This window comes from Vicugna pacos, chromosome 1 (genome assembly GCF_048564905.1).
Source record: "Vicugna pacos chromosome 1, VicPac4, whole genome shotgun sequence".
Taxonomy (NCBI): Eukaryota; Metazoa; Chordata; class Mammalia; order Artiodactyla; family Camelidae; genus Vicugna; species Vicugna pacos.
This window is the reverse complement of record NC_132987.1, coordinates 121,843,960-121,857,273: the sequence shown is the minus strand read 5'-3', so window position 1 is coordinate 121,857,273 and position 13,314 is coordinate 121,843,960. Positions and strand designations below refer to the sequence as shown.

The 13,314-nt window shown below is 58.5% G+C and overlaps 1 protein-coding gene across 5 annotated transcripts in view; it reads right to left on the bottom strand.

Annotated features, from left to right (window-relative positions):
- The window catches only part of PDE9A (phosphodiesterase 9A), a 91,634-nt gene that overhangs the window by 59,083 nt on the left and 19,237 nt on the right, over window positions 1-13,314 (bottom strand). For all 5 annotated transcript variants that reach the window (XM_072969718.1, XM_072969709.1, XM_072969705.1 and 2 more), the window contains exons 2-3: window positions 4,934-5,004; window positions 3,540-3,617 (exon numbers count right to left, since the gene is read on the bottom strand). In XM_072969718.1, coding sequence (XP_072825819.1) covers window positions 3,540-3,617; window positions 4,934-5,004 — 149 coding nt within the window. The remainder of the gene's footprint in view (window positions 1-3,539; window positions 3,618-4,933; window positions 5,005-13,314) is intronic.

Genomic DNA, 13,314 nt, shown 5'->3' with positions numbered 1-13,314 from the left:
CCAAATGTAAGTGCCTGGCTCAAAGGCCTCTTTTTCAGACACATTTAGTGGGAGCCACGCCAGAACCCGGGGGCACTGCTCCTGAGCTGAGCGGATGGCCGAGCACGCTGTCCTTGCGAGCGCACGGTCACTTCACCCGGCGGAGAGCTTCCTGTACCACACCTGAGCTAAAATCGGAAATAAAGCGGCACTGGTGTTTGTCACGTGTGTGCTGTGTCATCCTGGCCCCCACCCCCGGGCCCTGCCACGCGCCCCAGCTTTTCTCGCGCTATTTCAGTGTCTGTTTCCCTCCTTCCGTGAGGGTCTTGAAGCCGTCGTGGCAGAAGCAGAAGGAGTCGTCAAGATGCAACACATAGGTCAGTAGGACACCGCGGGACCCAGAATGGTCCCCCGTCCGGAGGGAGCACCTGGACCGGACGCTCAGTCCCTCTGAGCACGGCCGGAGCAGAGCTGGGATGTGTCTACGCGTGTCTGTTGATCTGCAGGAATCAGGCTTGACGGGCACTCAGTCACCTTCCTTCCCAGCTCCAAAAGGGAGTGGAAGGTACCCGACCCCTTGTTAGATTATAGCCCCACTGACTTATGTAAATATGTCCCAGATTATTTTAAAATACCAGTCTGAACGTTCCCTGATTGTTAAGGCAAGAAGTATTTTGAAGGGAGAGTCAGTAGGTCATGATATTTGGTTTGAAATGAACCAAAACAATTGGGTATAAGAGATGGGACCCGACTTCTGATCAGTATCCAGGCGATCGCAGTCAAGAGCCCCTGGAGCCTGCAGAGGAGGCCGCGAGGAGCCCCTCCTGTGGGCGGGAACTGGGCAGAAAGCCGGCGTGGCGGAGGACCGGCCCCCGCAGAACAGCCCCTCTCGTGCGGCGGCTTCTGCGTCTGAGGCTCGGGGGCAGGTGCTGACGGGGCTGCGGATGGAGGGGCTGCCGCTCCTCGGTGGGAGGAGGCTGAAGGGACACGACCTGATTATCTTCTGGGAAGAAACAAAGCTGATTCGGCACTTTTCAAGAAGGGGAACCCCGTGTCTGGTGGCGTGACCTTCCGGCCGCTGCAGGACGGACGAGGCACCAGCCTGGGCTCAGGAGGAGCTGCTTGGGTTTTCTCCACTTTACATCGGTGACTCTCGCCCGGGCCGCATGTCGCCCGGTGAGCTTTAGAAACATCCCCCCAAATCCGCAGGCACTCAGTCCCCGCGGGCGTCTGGGTGCTGGCATCGTTTGAAGGAAGGTCCCGGGGGTTTCCGCCTGCGGGCAAGGCTGCCAGCCGCTGAGTGGGTTGGACTGGTTTACACTGCGTGTTTAGAAGTGGGGGACCCACGGCAGCTGGAATGTGGAGCCGGAGAACTCGGACGGAGCAGACGGGAGGCTTTGCTGGGGCTCAGGTAGCTCGCGGGAGGGCGAGGTGAGCGGGCTGGCGGGAAAGCTCGGAGAACGTCGCCCTTCACGGGCCGAGGGCGGGGAAAGCAGGCACAGGTGGGAGAAGTCGGTGGAGGGGGCAGCTCCCCAAATGGAAAAAGGTCGATGGTCTCAAATGCAGAGAGCAGACAGAGGGAGAGGAGGGGAAGCCCGGGGGTAGGAACACCGACGAACGGGATCTGGGATGCCCGGCAGAAATGCCAGTTCCGGGCGCCCACCCAAGGCGCAGCCTATCAGACAAAGGAGGCGGGGGGGGCGGGGGGGCCTGCTTCAACCAGCCCCTGGGGTGCACACGACCTGCTGGGTTAGGAGGCTGACGGCTCTGGGAAGACAAAGGGGGCTGACCACACACACCGGTTCTCAGCCTCGGCACCACAGACATTTTGGGCAGGCGAGTCTCGGGCAGGGCCGTCCTGGGCACCATGGGACCTGTGGCAGCCCTGGCCTCTGCCCACTGGGTACCCGCAGACCCCGCCCCCTGTTGCAGAAGACTTCGCCAAGTGTCTCCCTGGGGACAAAATGGCCCCCTGCTGGAAGCTGGCACAGACTAAAGTGCCAAACCAGACATGAAGAAGGGACAGAATGGGAACAAACCACAAACTGTTGAAATTAACTCAGGAAAAGTGCAGGTCTGCACCATCAGAGGCCGGCTTGTACAACGGGGCGCTTCCCCTCTGACGACAGCATCTCATCTTTTGCATGCCGAGGGTGACAGCTCGCCTGTGACTTCCTTATGAATAAAGATCCGGGTCAGGTCGGAGCTTGTGCCGTAATTTATAACACCCTCACTGGAGTGTCTGTGGATTCAATCAGCATGGCTCCTTCCGGGGCCCAGAGCCCATAATCTGAGCATCATCAGAGCCAGAGCTTCAGGGCAGAAGCTCCTGATGACGAAATTAAAAATTCAGGAGACTGACAGGCGCAGCGGGAGGGGAGGAGGCCTGGCCGCGGGTGCGCGGGGAAGGACACTGCTCCCGCCCACCGCCGAGCTCCAAGGACAGCGGAGGCTGCTGAGACGTCCTAGGGTTTGTGGCTTGCCTGGCTTTACCCGCTGAAGCCTGGCAGTGCTCCTGCGGTCTTGTGCCCTTGCCCGGGCGGGGCATCCCACACCCAGCCTGGCGAGGATGGCTGACAGCAGCTTCCAGGGGCAGTGGAAGGAGAGCAGGTGCCCATCCCAGGTGCTCAGGGGCGCACACACCTGGGTGGGGGACCCTTCTGGGCGTCTACAGCAGAGGTCCCAGGCCACCGCATCACAGAGAGCCCAAATGTTTCCCTGCTGCCCTTAGGCAGCCAGGGCCCCTCAGTGGCTGGGACGTGTAGGGGCCTGCCTGGTGCACGCTTGCTCTGCAGGGGCAGCTGGCCTGGTGCAGCTGGGCAGCACAGCCCGATGGCTGGACTGACATGTGTCCCCAGAGGGGGGTTCAGGGAGAAGCGGGAGGGGCACCCCACCCCCAGCCATGCCCTGACCCCGGCTTACAGAGGACCCCGTCTGAGTTCTGCCGGCCCAGCTGTAAGTATGAAGGGGACCGCTGGGGACCTTGCGGGCAGCCGGGCAGAGGGGCCAGGCACCCACTGGAGTCCTTGTCCTTCCTCCAGCTACTATGGCTGGGTTGGTTTCACACACATTCACAGAAGCGTTTACTGCCTGAGCCTCTCGCCCACCAGGCCTCCCCCGGTTCTGCTCCTCGGGCCCCCAGCCCCCCATTCCTGTCCTGGGCGGAGCAGCTCCAGGACTGGCCCCCGTGGGTCGCCCAGGGGGTCTGCTCAGGGAATCTCCTGCAGCCCTTTCTGATGGGTGGTGGGACAGCCCACTCAGTGCCTCAGTTTCCCCATCTGTAAATGCCTCCTAGGGCTCTTGCTGAGAACCAAACGTGGAGCCCTTGGGGAGGTCCCTGCCCGTCTTGTAGCTGCTACTTTCTTGGAAAGGGATGAGTTCTGCAAAGGAATCAACAGCCCCCTTCACAGAGCCCCCCAGCCCCACCCTCCCATGTTTGGTTAAATTCAGATCTTCCTGCCGCCGTAAATTAAAGAAACAACCATGGAGGCCCTCCCGCGTGGGCAGGGAGGCGAAAGACACACCACGAGCGTGAGCAGGCCGTCCCGCCGGCCGCTTACCGTTCTGAATTGGCGGGCATGGTGGGGTCGATGGAGACCATGGCGTCGTCCGTGGTCAGGAGGGAGATGGTCGTGTTCCTAGAAGACAGGGAGAGCCGGTGTCTTCACCCCGTGGCCGTCCCCTGGGTGCACACTCGACTCTGGGCCTCCCGCAGGTAGGCGCCGGGCACCAGGCCCGCCCCATCCAAAGGGCCGTGAGGAGGCATCCCCAGGACGCCAGCACTCCAGTTGGAGGCAAAGGCAAGTGGCTGCATGCCTAAGTCTGTCAACGCGTGGGTCATTAATATGGGAACTGGAAAGTCTAATTTGTTGATTTGGAAGATTAAATAAAACTGGTAAAGTAGAAGCGACTATTTCCATCAGCCAATGACGAATTCAGGGTCTGCCTTCCTCCTCCATTCCCCGTGGGAGCCCACCGAAACAGGCATACCCTCTCCCGCAGGGCAGGTTCCGTGGAGAGGCTGAACCTGCCTCCGCCCTCGTCCCTGGCGGCCCCTCCTGCGAGGTGTCGTCGTCCCCACGTGACTTAGCTCTTGCGTCTTCAGTTGTGGGTTTAAAATCTGTGCAGTGGGGGTGACACCTGAATCCCAGGGCTGGTCTAAAGAATCGTATGTATTTATTTCTTAAAATAAATGCTTAATAAAAGACGCCCCTAGCTGTAGGCTGTGTGTTGCGGCTACGAACTGCCACCTGCTGTGATTTCAGACCGTCATTTCATCCCTGAGTCTCCTTCTTCTCAGCCGACTCTGAAAGCCTCCTGCCGTCCTTCCCTCTCGTTCTCCTGACCTGGAGCATAACTTTAAAGTTAACTGCAGGCCAAAGCTTCTCCGGGTCACCCTCTAGAGCTGGGAAGTTAGGAGAGAAAAATCTATTTGCTCGAACAAACTGCTGATTTGGGAAGGTAACTCCTCTGGAATTCTTATGGTTCTGTAAGGTAGATTCCTGGTCTTTTCAACCTAATTTCTGACATTGGTCTTTTCTTAAACGTTGATCTGTGATGACCCTACGGCTCACTGAGATAGAAAAGACCCCTGCTGGATGGTTTGGGGCTGAGGGACCAGAGCCCAAACATCACCACCCTCCTTTATGCTTTGTCTCAAAGCAAAGGAATAAATGAAAGAAAGAAAAAAGATACTCTTAAGACTAGTTTCTGCCTAATTCCGTTCCCTCCACATGGCCCAGGCTGTTGGCGGGCAGGGGGCAGCTGTGGCCAAAACCTCCAGGGTCTCATTCACCAGTTTCAAAGGTCCCACGTGCAAGGTGGGAGCTGAACGCACTGGGCTCCTCCCCACTGCTCGTCCCCTAGAGTCAGCGGCTCGCCTCCCAGGTACCTTCCCCTCAAGGTGGATGTGAAGGCGTCTGTCCCCCTGGCGGGGACGCCGCCGGGCACTCACCGAGGCAGGCCAGTGGCGATGCAGAACAGGTCCATGATGTCGCTGGAGTTGCAGTACTTGCTAAAGACCACCTACAAAACAGAAGCAGCAGGCCGTGAGGAGTGGCAGAGCGGGGCAGCTGTTTCCACGGTGATCTCAGATTCTAGAGCTTTCTCCCTGGGCCTGACTGACCTGCAGGTTAACTTTTACAAGACAAAACAGAAAAGCCGTGGGCATTGAAATTTTACACATCTTTCCACTTAGCTGATTTACATAGGTTGAGAAAAACTTCATGCTTTTGTTCACTGAAAAGAGTTGTGAAAAACAGAGCTGTTGCCCACGTACGTGCACCTGCAGGTGTGGTCACTGGTGCCCCCCGGCCACCGTGGTGGCATCTGACGCACCGCTGACCACCTCGGCTGCGTGATATCGTACTGCTGGGGGGCTCCGACAACCTCTGGGGGCCATTGCGTTAAAAATATTTTGAAGTCATTAGCTTAAAAAGATTGCCTTTTAGGACTTGGGGCTGAGGTTGTCCGACTGAACCAGAGGGAGTCACAATGAGAAGCATCCAGTGTGGCCGCCGGCCTGCACGGTGAACCGACCTCACAGGAGGCAGCTGTGCGCACGGCCGGGGGGTCCAGTCCTGGCCGGACAGCAGGCACACGCATTTGTCTCAGCATCCTTTGTCCAAGGGGCCCCGACTGTGAATCTCGGCTCGGGAAGCCCTTCCTGGGAGAGGTTTCAAGCATGGTGAGGGGCACTGGCCTGCAAGGCCGGGCAGCGCTGGGGACGGTCCACGCCAAGGCCCCACTTTCCGTCACAACAGACATTTCCCTTTCCCGGGCTAACTGCTGTAAGGTCCCTCTCTGCTCGTCAGCAGGACTCCCTGGGTGTGGAAGAGCCAAGCCCGAGGAGAGTGGTTCTCAGTGCCCAGAGCACCGTGTTCTCAGTGAAGATCAGTTTGCATCGTTTTTTTTTTTTTAAACTGGAAACGGTGAAACAGAGCCAGCAGACATTTTCCCGGCAAACGCAGCCTCTCCCTGACTACCGCCGCCTCCTGTGTGCGGCTGGGCTGGCAACGCCGGGACGCCGCCAGCCCGCCCCCAGGCCTGCGCGCTTTCTCCCCGTGGAGCCCGCACCCTCCGTGATGGGCCGCTGGTCTGCACCGGCCGCCCCGCAGCCCGGCCTGCCTCCGCGCCGGCCCCGCCCGGCTCCCAGCCTCGCCCCAGCTCCCAGCCTCGGTTTCCAGAACTCAGACCTGGTTGGGCGTCGCTCGCCCACAGGAGAAGGCCCACCTCCTCGTGGGCACCTGAGGCTCTGGGCTTTGTCCCTGAAGCGTGTGACCCCCCAGCCCCCCCAGGTTCACTCTGGTCCAGGGGTGCCCCTCCCGGGCCCTCAGCTCTGCACCCTGCTCAGAGGTCCCCCTCCCTCTGTGCTCTGGCAGCTTCTCTGCAGAGCACCCCCCCACCAGCCAGAGGCGTCTTCCTTCACCCGGCCTCTCCTCTCACGCCTGCGTTTTCAGGGCAGCGCACCCCCAGCACATCAGCACAGACCTCAGCTCCCCCCTGGGCTCTCTGGGCTGTGCCCGAGACGGGGCCGGTGTGGGGTCCTGGCCATGCACCCACCGCTGTGAGGCCGTTTCTGACTTTCCCACTTGAACGTTAGTGAAGTTCATTTCGACTTGGCGCAGGCTGGTTCTGTGGGTTTATCACAGACCCCAGCAGGGGTGGGCCGAGGGGGAGGGCAGGAGAGCTCTGTGAACACTCTTGATCTGCCCCGAGACTTCCAGCAAAGGGTCAGGTGGCTGCAGGTCACCACCAGACGTGGAAGATGCTGAGCGTGACGACAAGGCCAGGGGACTGCCCTGGAACCTGGCCCCCAGGTGCCCAGCCGTCTGGGTGGGAAGAAAGGCCAGAGTCTTGGAATATTCCGGGGCCTTGACAAGAGATGAGTTTGCCTACATTTGTAAGCACTGCAGATGAAACCTGGAGGAGAGCCTTTTGTAATGCCTTCTTAGCCTCAGGACACCAAATAATAGATGCTTTAAGAAGTCCAATTATGAAGTCTTGCAGCCAAGCAAGCCCAGGAGGGCCCACGGGCCGGCCGGCATGCTTGCTGCCTGGTGTAACCCACCCGGCCAAACCCAGTGGGGCCAGCCTCCCTCCTGACCCAGGACAGCCTTTCTTTGAGATTAGCCTTGATGACAGGCTGGGGGCTGCAAGGAAATCGGGAACAAGCAGAAAAGACGACACGGGTGTCTTTCATCACAGCGGAGAACCACGCTGTGTCCGTCTGTAAATCCATGCCAACATTCCTCTACTGCACAGAAATGTAGGTTCTTTGATTTCTCTTTTGAACTGGTTGTAAATCTTACTGGCGCCCTTGTTCAGCTGACAAGCTAGGTAAAACGATCTTTGACGTGTGGCCATTTTCCGTCAGTGAGAATCACGCCCTTGTCTTATTTATCTAGTTAGTTCGGGAGCCTTTGTTAGGGCCAGCCGGTGAGGAGCTGGAGGGGCGACACCGGGGCCCTCGGTGGGGAGCGCCGGGACCGCCCAGGTCTCCGCCGGAGTCAGCAGTGGGAAAGCAGCCCCTGCAGCACAAGTGCCTGGTGGGCCTGGGGAGACCCCACGGCAGCCTGGTCCGGAGGGCACAAGGCTTTTTGTTCACAGGTTGAATCATTTTGCAAATTCTTTATCCAGAACCAAAGACTGGGGGCGGGAGGAAGCGTCAGTGAAATGATATTTAAACGTGAGATGTGGAGGCAGCAAGATTAACGGGGAAACACAGATTTTGTATGGCCATCCAGCCGGAGGCGAAGCAGGCTGGGGCTCATCAGCAAGCACAGTGGACCCCCCGACGTCCTCCATGTGCGCCGACTGGCAGCGCCGCGGCGTTAAAACAAGACAAAGGAAACAGATGAGAACCAAGGCCTGCTCTCTGCTGGATGTTAATGTTTCCTCACAGTCAGTGGGGTCTCTGAATGTCGGAGGGAACTTGAGCGTCTGGAACCTTCCTGCTGCCTGCATTGCTGGATGAAGGATGCTCACGGGGCACCAGCCACCCACCCAGCCCGTTCTGAGGGCTCTCCATGAGGAAACAGGCACACGGAGTGTCCGAGGCTCCCAGGGGCCGGGAGCAAGTGGTCAGGAAGACAGCCTTGCATCCCAGGCCTCCCTCTGTCCAGCGTCTACCCATCACCGAAACAGCTCCGACTCCCGGGCTTTGCACGGTGTGTAACGTCTGTATTCAAACCAGCATCTAACAGCGATGGTGTTGGGGCAAGAGTGGGGGTCCTGTGCCTCACCTTGTCCCTGGTCTCCCCCTGCTGCCCGCTGCCGTGGGCCAGCCCATCACCACCCGAGGCCTCGGTTTGCTTTTCTGTAAAGGGGGTCCATCACGTCAGCTCCACCTGCCCCTCAGGGCCGTGATGAGCAACACGTGAGGGAAATGTGTCTGCACAGAGCACTCAGGACACCACCCCTTTAGCACAAAGTTCAGTTTGTTCACACCATTGCAGCCGCCTGTGAACCTCAGTCCCCGCTGGCTCTAAAATCCTGACTGTGGATGGACGTCTCCAGGGGGCTTTCAAGTTGCCAAATACACCCAAAATGACTTTTGGCCACACTGTGGCTCCCAGTTCTATATTAGTAGGACTTCCAATTTACAGTCTGCAGGGTTTACAGAGCTTGAAGAAAGACCGTCTAACCCAGCTCCTTCCCTTGCCCTGTTTCTTGGTGGGCGGGGAACACGTGACTCCAGAAAGGCAGGGACGGAGGCCAGGGCAGGGGCTCCCAGGCTGTGCGGCCACAGCCCACAGCAGGATGGGCCTGGGACTTTGCAGGGGGCTGGCGGCTGGGGAGGGAGGTGAGCATCGCCAGAGCACACCTGGTGCCTGGACCTTCTGGCTTGGGACTGGCCTTGAACCATCCCCGTGGGGCAGCCCAGGACACAGGACCCGGGGCTCTGGTCAGGGCTGTGCCCTCCCAGCCAGACTGCTGGGTGGGGACCTTTCTGAAAGACGTCCTCTAGGCCTGTCCTTACAGGTGGGGATTCAAGAGTGAGACCCGGGGACTGCAGTGGCCAAGCCACACCCCTCACAGCACAGGAAGCCTCCACCAGCTGGCTGCCCCGCACGCTCTCTAGAGCCCTGGCCTTCCCCGCGGCCTGACCTACGACTGTCCGGCCAGTACACACTCACCTTGCCTCCTGAGAAATTTACTGAGCTACTCAGAACTGGCGGCAACTGGAGTGAGCTGCAGGGTCACGGGGAGGCTGCCCTGGGCTGACCGCCCTGGGCCACCCACAAGGGACAGCAGTGGGGGGGGGCTGTGGGAGGGAGGGGAGCAGTGGGCAGGAGAGCCCCTGGTCTGGAGTTGGCACAAGCATGTTTCTGTTTCTTGGTATCAAAAGCACCTCCAAACAAAAAAACCCTTAAAAATAAAGGAAAAAAACAAGAAAAAACAGAAATAGGAAAAAGGAAAATAACACCAACAAACTAAAACAAACGCAGCGCCGCCAACACACGAGGTGAAGCAGGGCTGGTGACTGGGGAGCAGATGGTCAGAGCGCCGCCCTCCACGGCCAGGCGGCCTCAGGGCTAAAGAGACAGGACGGCAGCTTCTAAAGGCCTGGGAGTGACTTCTCGTCCATCCTGAGTCCAGAGGCCTCTTCCAGGGACGAGATTCTACTGCTTCCCCCTCTCCCCTGGACGCCCAGTTCAGAGGCTCATGGAGGGAGGAGGATGCAGAAATCAGCCCCTGAGGTCCCGTGGTCCAGCCACACACCGCTGTCTGCGTGTGGAAAGGCAGGAGGACGGATGGCCTCCAGGCAGCTCCAGGTAATCGAGTTTCCCGTTACGAGGTTAGAGGATGGAGATCTGATCACCGCCCAGCCAGGGCTCCTGGAGGGCAATCTGAGGTCTTCCCGCAAACCCAGCCAGGATGAAAGTTTCCATGCTCCTTGGGAGAGATTTCAAATGGGACTTTAGGCCAGGAAACGCAGCTGCGTGTTTCAGTGTGAGGACATCGTGCAGGGAGAGGAGACCCGCGTGAATAGGGGGCGGCTGAGATGTTCTGGAGTGGAAACCGATCCCCGAGGGGCGTGCCCTGGACGGGAAGTAGGGCACAGGCCACGCCAGCAGCGGCAGGGCCGGGCTCCAGGCTGCAGCGGGACCAGCGGAGGCCCCGAGGTGTTCCCCACAGACAGGGGCAGCCCCCCACTTCTGACCTTTTCTGGGAGGGTCTCCCATCTCCTGAGAGGGCCCTGCATCCTCACCATCGGCCCGTGGGGCACTGCCAGGGCCCCTTAAATCCGTTTCCCAATTGAGGCTGCGACCTAGCTCACGTGCCGTGTTTTGGGGAACCTGAAAGGTGCAGAATTAAGCCCGAAGCGTCCCATTTTTCAGTTTGGAGGGACTGATCCAGTGAGATACCTCTGGTGACTTATTCTTCAATTTGGCAGCAAACTCTGTTGCAGGGAAGCTGCTGGACTGGGGTGCACAGCGGCTTCCCACAGCTCAGGCACCACCGCAGGCCTCAGGAGGGAAGGGCTGGTGTGCACCCCGTCCCCAGCATCCCGACTCCACTCCCAGCCGTCCTCCGTGCGTCCCTGACCATGGTACGTGGCCAGCCAGTGCCTGCTTCCATGTCCACCCACGATGGTTGTGGCTAACTCCCTGGTCAGTGTCAGCCCCAGAGCCAAGTCTTGTCCCTGTGCCCAGAGCCTGGGGCAGCTGGCCAGGGTCGGAACACTGGCTGACGGTGCAGAGACGCTGTTTCCATCCCTGTCAGGTACCAGTTCTGAGTTCTGCAGCACACACTTGAGGATTAAGCCCCCGACACGCACGCCTTAATAGTCATGGGCGAATTCACACAGGTGGAAACTATTAACAAGAAAGTGTCAAGACACGCTGGTCTTAATGCCCATCACCTGCTGTCCTTTGGCTTCTGGCCTCCCCCTCTTCAAGGCGGGGCACCGAGGAGCCGTGGGGGTGGCCGCCAGTGCCGGGCCTCCGTGGTCCAGGCACAGAATGAGCCTGGCTGCAGGGAGAGGGCAGCCCTGTGGATGCTTGGACATGAGAAAGATCGGCTATAGTGTCCTTTCATGTGGGCTCCACCTGTGGAAACAGCTCCTCCTGACCCCGGCCCCGTTCACTCTGGCCGTTTCCTGTCTGTTCAGCCCAGATGTGGTTGGCAGTGGCTGCAGAGAACATGACTTCCTCCTCCGAGGAACTGGGAGCCTGTGCGGGACGGCAGTAGTCAGAGCGGAGCCCCAGCCTCTACGCACCGGGGCTGGGATGAGCGCCCCTCCCCAGCTCGGTGCCTGGACGCAGAGAAGAACCCGCGCTGGGTTTCCTATTTCTGTCCCAGGCACTTCCTTGCAGCTGCGGAGAGCACTCTTGCTGGGTTTGTGGGATTCGAGTTTGGCCTGGCACGAAGTCAGCGACCACGGAACCGGCAGCTTTCTCACGCAGATCTTTGTGGCGCTACGTTGGGAAGTGCTCCCCGTCCCGGACAAGTAAGATAACAGAGTGGCAACTTAGGTTTGGGTTGGGATTTGCAGGCTGGGAAAGACAAGAGCCACCACTATCACAGAGGCCAAGTTCAGTCTGTGGGTGTTGGGAGGGACCAGGGACCAGCAGGGTGGGGACGACTGAGGCTGCTCAGAAAGCCGCGTGTCCCGGGGAGTTTTCTCTGCGGGGCTGGCTACGATCTTTTTCACCAGGGAGACGTCTCATGAAGCTGGTCAACCAGGATGGCACGACTGCCCTTTCAAGATCACAGAAAACATGTGTTCCTCTTCCACATCACTGAAAGCTATCCGTGTCAGGCGAGCTGTGCTGTTGGCCTGGCTGTTGTAAAACGCGCAACTGCGGCCGTTGTCTTGCTGCTTCTGCTCACACCGACTTGAGACTTTTTATTCAACTGCCTTAGCAACGACGTTCACAGAGCATCTCTCAACTTGGGGTGACAAATCTCGGGTAAAAACGTCCTCATAGTAATTCTTCTGCGATCTTTCCCTAAAGCGATTTTAAACGGTGACAGCTGAAGGTGGCAGCCTGGTGCTGCAGACACTGGGAGCCTGAGGTCCCAAAGGAGGAAGGGGAGGGAAGCACTTTTCTTCCCCATCCAGCCGTCCTTCCCACGGAGACATGGCGAGCTCTGTTCCTCCATGTGGGGACCTGGCTCTGTCTTCCTTCCTCCGGTGATTAGAACTGGACTCCAGTGACGTTCATTCTGGCCCCCTCCTCGCTCGTTCACGGTGGTTCTTGATTTCAGCCCCCTGAGCATCTTAAAACCTCAGCATTAACACTTCTTCATACTTTTGCTTACTTTTATAACGTGATGATGATGATGGTTCATTATAAGTGTCAAGCTGACAACAGAAATCTCCACCCAACGAAACTAGGGCACTGATGTCTCAAAATCACCCTACTGGCCTCCTAGAAATTGAAGCAAGTAATCAAATTGGCAAGAATGAGAAAGTGATGGATTGCCCAAACCTGGAAGCAACCCAGATGCCCTTCCAGAGGTGAGTGCTAAACAAACTCTGGTCCGTCCACACCATGGATGAGTCACAGAGCCAAGAAACAGCCGAGATGGGTCTGAGGGATTTATGCTGAGCGAATAAAAGCCAGTCCCCAAAAGGCTACATCCTGTGCGGTTCCATTCACACGACATTCCTGAAATGGCACGGTTTCAGAGATGGAGAACAGACAGCGTGGGGGCCGGGGTGCGCGAGCACGGGGTGGGTGGAGGAGGAGGTGGGCGTGGGGACAGAGCGGGTGGAACTGTTCTCTACCATGCCCATGACCACGGCGGTGGACACGAGATGCTGCATGTGTGATTGAACTGCACAGAGTTCAACAGACACACTCCAGTGAGCACAGTAAAACTGGACAGTCTGAGTGAGGTGGAGGACAGGGCTCATGGTAACAGCCTGGCAGCCGTCCTGTGCTGAGGTTTCATAGGACGTTACGTGGGGGAGACGGGGTGAGAGGTGAGTTGATCTCTCTGCGGTACTGGTCACAACTGCATGCTAATCCCAAGAGCTTCTCTGAATAAAGTGAAGTCACCAACTCTGGCTGGGGGAGGGGGGAGACGCTTGAAAGGGAATGTGTGCCCATGGGGCCCTGCCGGGAAGCCGTGTGGCCAAAGGTGTGCCCTTTGACCCAGAATCCCGTTTCCTGAAACTGCTCTTAAGAAAATAATACCAGCAAACACAGTAATAAGAGCATTTATTAAGTGCCAGGCAGAGTTCCAGGCACCTCCCGGCTTCAGGCCCAGACAACGGCCCCGCACGGCCAGCCGCTTTGCGAGCAAAGAGCTGGGCCAGGAGGTGGGGGTGGGGTTCCCTCTTCTCTTAGTTACTGCAGAGAAGTGGAATTAAGCTAAATA